The sequence below is a fragment of the Chinchilla lanigera genome, unplaced genomic scaffold, assembly GCF_000276665.1.
Source record: "Chinchilla lanigera isolate Chin_1 unplaced genomic scaffold, ChiLan1.0 scaffold00069, whole genome shotgun sequence".
NCBI lineage: Eukaryota > Metazoa > Chordata > Mammalia > Rodentia > Chinchillidae > Chinchilla > Chinchilla lanigera.
This window is the reverse complement of record NW_004955470.1, coordinates 3,737,474-3,741,051: the sequence shown is the minus strand read 5'-3', so window position 1 is coordinate 3,741,051 and position 3,578 is coordinate 3,737,474. Positions and strand designations below refer to the sequence as shown.

Genomic DNA, 3,578 nt, shown 5'->3' with positions numbered 1-3,578 from the left:
GGGAGGCATTAAACCACACCAGCCTCAGGGGAAGGCTTTGTGATGTTACACTGGACTGAGGGAGAGGGATGTGAAAACGGTGGGACTTCCTCCCATGGGTTTTAGAACTCGTCAGCGCCTCCTCTGCACCCTGAGCACCCCTGGGCCTCCTGCTGGACAGGTGCAGAGAAGGGGACCCAAAATTCAATGATGCATGGTAGTGGTCAGGACGTGTTGGCCATGGACAGATCCCTCCAGGAGGCCCTGCTGTGTCCAGGGGAGCCTCCCCGGCAGAGCCATCCCAGGTGTGTCCCTGCTCACACACACGAGTGACACACATGCACAGGGGAGCAGACACCAGCCCCCTCTGAACCAGTCTTCGGGGCTTCCTGCTTCACCACCCTGGGAGGAAGCCGGATGCCCAAGGTCCCCCCATGTACCCCCACCCCACCGTGCAGGGCAGTACTGTCACTGAAGCCTGGCGTGGGGTGTCTGGGTCCTCGCCTGGCAGGAGCCTGTGGGGGTGGCAGGCGCCTGGCCCAGGAAACCTGACGTCACCCTGACTCACTCTTCACGTAGGCCGGGGGTGGCCGTCACTCTCACCTCCGTAACTGCTCTGTCCCGAGCATCTCCGGCTGGCGCCTACTAGGCGACAAGGTCTGCTGCCTCCCGGGCATCTGCCCGGGCTGTGGGTTAGGAAGGAGGAGGAAGGAAAGCGCAGCGAGACCCGCTGGGAGGTGCGATTGTGGAAGGGAAACCCCCACTGCATGGGGGCTGGGCGGACTTACCGGGAACCCCAAGCTGATGACTGACATTTGCACAGCCGTCAAAATAGATGGTGACCAAAAAGAACAACACAGAGAATCATCATTTGCTCCACTTCAGTCCTACAGGTTTTTAATTTAAAGAGAAAAGCTGATCCCCAAACTCCCTTGACAGCGTGAGTGACTCCGTTCTGTAACTGGAAAAGCCCAAAACAAAACCAGAGAAAGCTCTAGCGTGCTCCCCCCACAACACCGTGTGGTCCTTTCTCAGTCCAGGGATGAGGAGTGGGGTCCGCCCCCAGAACCAGTAGCCGTGGGCACCCCAGGTTACAGGGACCCCCCACATCATCCTCCCCCTGTGTCCAGAGCCCAGTCTCCTCTCGGCCCAGCTCCTAAGGGTCAGCGCTGGTGGCTGGGGTCCTGAGGAGGTGGCGAGGAAGCAGGCATCCTGCGCTGACCCGCCTGGGGCGGCACCCAAAGGTGGGGGGTCCTTAGAACAGGAGTGCGGGAGGGCGTGAGCGCTCCTGGCCCAGCCTTGGGCTTCCTCCCAGGTATTAGGAGTACAGGGGGCTCCCCAGTGCGGAACAGGGGAGAGAGGCAGAGGGGAGCCCTTTTTTCCAGGCAAGTCAGGCCTCCTTAAACTGCGGTTCCAGAGCTAACGAAGGGACGCTGATGTGTGGCACAGATGCAGTGCAGGGCAGGGCCCGGGAGACTGTGCTGTCACATTAGATCTTCAGCAGTACCAACGTTCCCCCAGAGACACGACCTCCAACACCGCTGAGTCCACTCCTGCCCCAGGAATCCCAGCCAGCAGGGTCGGTCCTTCCTCCTCCCAGAGCAGCTGGGAGGCTGTGGCCCCCGCATGCACGGCAGGTGACTCTGGCCCCGCCGGTCAGCAAGACCGGGCCTGACCGGCGCTCCTCTTGTGTGCTCTGTAATTTGCCCCCAGAATCAGCCATTAAGCCATTTGTCGGCCGATGCCAAGGATAAGGGGCCTTATCAGCCTGTGGGATCTGCGGCCCAGACTCCCTGGCTCTGTCTGTCCTGGGCTCTGCTGCCTCAGCCTCCAGACTGGCCTGGCAGGGAAGGCCCAGCCTCAGCTGCAGGGACAACACAGCCCCGGAGCCAGTGGGGGTGAACCCATGGGGGGCCACTGAGGCACAAGAGGGTCCTGGGGGCTTCTCTCCCCTGCCTTCCCTGTGCCTCCTGCACAGTAAGCTCCAAGCTCCATTAAACAGAGGAGCGGCATCCGTCCGCTCCCACGCACACAATCAGACGCAACAGCTCCAGAGGAGCTCTGTGGGGGCCCGGGGTCTACACGGGCTGGAGAGGGATGGACAGAGGGTCTGGAGGGCAGCGGGGAAGGTCTTAGAAAAGGCACAGATGAGAACATGGGTTGGGGGTTGAGTTCTGAAATCCTGGGCAGCTGGGGCCGCTCCAGCTCAGGACCGTGTCCCCACCCACCTGAACTCTGCTTGGGAGTTCAGCCACCCACGAACACGTCTTGGCCCCAACCCCGGGCAGGACCCCCCACGCACCCCTGGGCCTGGCCACATCCGCACCTGGGCTGGGTGGGGGCGGGCGCACAGAAGTGGATCACCCAGGTCGCAGTCTAACTGCTCAGATGGAGCCCTGGGCTGGGGTGGGCCAGAGGGCGCAGAGGGGGTGGAGGAGAAGGGGGAGCGGAGGGGAAAGAAGAGCGTGGAGGAGCAGGGCTCGCGGTGCTCCCTCTTCCCCCTGAAATTCCCACTGGGGAGGCCGGGGAGAGCCCGGCAGCGTGTCAGCAGAGTTCCGCTTCACAGCCGGCCTGTGACAGGGGAAACCCTTCTCCCCGGGCCCCTGGGGGTTTCCCTGTGCCCCGGGAGAAGAAGCTTTGCCGGCTCCTAACTGGAAGCTCGTCACAGGCCTGTGCTCCCCGCCACCAAAGACCCCTAGACCGTGCTGGCCCCCTCTAGGCCGAAGACCAGGAGTTTGGTGGGGTCCAGGGGACTAGGGTCTGGCTTCATGTGGCCACTAATCTGTGATAAACCCAAAGTGAGGGTTTCCTGGGGGGCGGGGTGGATTCCCTCCTGAGGGTCTGTGAGCAGGTGAGAAGAGGGACTCTCACTGGGGGCATCCCACCCTCCTTGGAGAATCATCTGCAGCGGCAGGCATCCGGCAGTTTTTTTCTTGATGAGGGTAAGGTGGGGGCGGGACAGGCTCTAGCTATGTAGCCCAGGTCGGTTTGGAACTCCCAGAGACCCTCCTGCCTCCGTGTCCTGAGTGCTGGGATTACACGCATGCCCCACTCACTAGGGATTTCTGTGGTCACAACTCCTAGGAGGAAAATCCTGGGTAAGGACGGGAAGAGGGAGAGGGGCCAGGGGGCCCCACTCGCCCCGAGGTCTGTGGACGGAGATGCGTGGCTGAGAATTCCAGTTCCCAAGCACAGATCGGCCAGGAACGCTCTTGCCCGCTGGGGTGCAAAGATCCGGGAGGGGCGCCCAAGCGTCGCAGGCACCTTCCCCTAGGAGCTGCTCCCCGCTTCCCGCCCCGGCCGCCCGGTCCGAGCGCCACGTGATCGCGGGGGCGGCGCAGCGCCTTCCTGCTCTGCCCTTGTATGGTGCCCCGGGAGGCCGGCGCGCGAGTACTTAAGCCCAGGCGCCGCCGAGGGCGCCCAGAGGCGACAAGTGGCTCGGGACTCGCAGAGCCCGGCACTCGAGCTAGAGAGAGGCAGAGAGAGGACAGGCGGAGGCTCGGGAGCGCGAGCGCCATGGGGCTGGAGACGGCGCGCGAGCTGGAGGGCGCGGCGCTGGGCGCGCTGCTGCGGGAGCCGCGGGAGGCCGAGCGCACGCT

General features: G+C 63.6%; 1 protein-coding gene across 1 annotated transcript in view; it reads left to right on the top strand.

Moving 5' to 3' along the window:
- Nucleotides 1-3,384: 3,384 nt before the first annotated feature.
- Nucleotides 3,385-3,578, top strand: part of Dusp2 (dual specificity phosphatase 2) — a gene marked incomplete in the record, with an annotated part of 2,444 nt that continues 2,250 nt past the window's right edge. Inside the window, 1 exon segment of the mRNA XM_013522699.1 lies at nucleotides 3,385-3,578. Within this exon segment, the coding sequence (XP_013378153.1) occupies nucleotides 3,496-3,578 (83 nt within the window).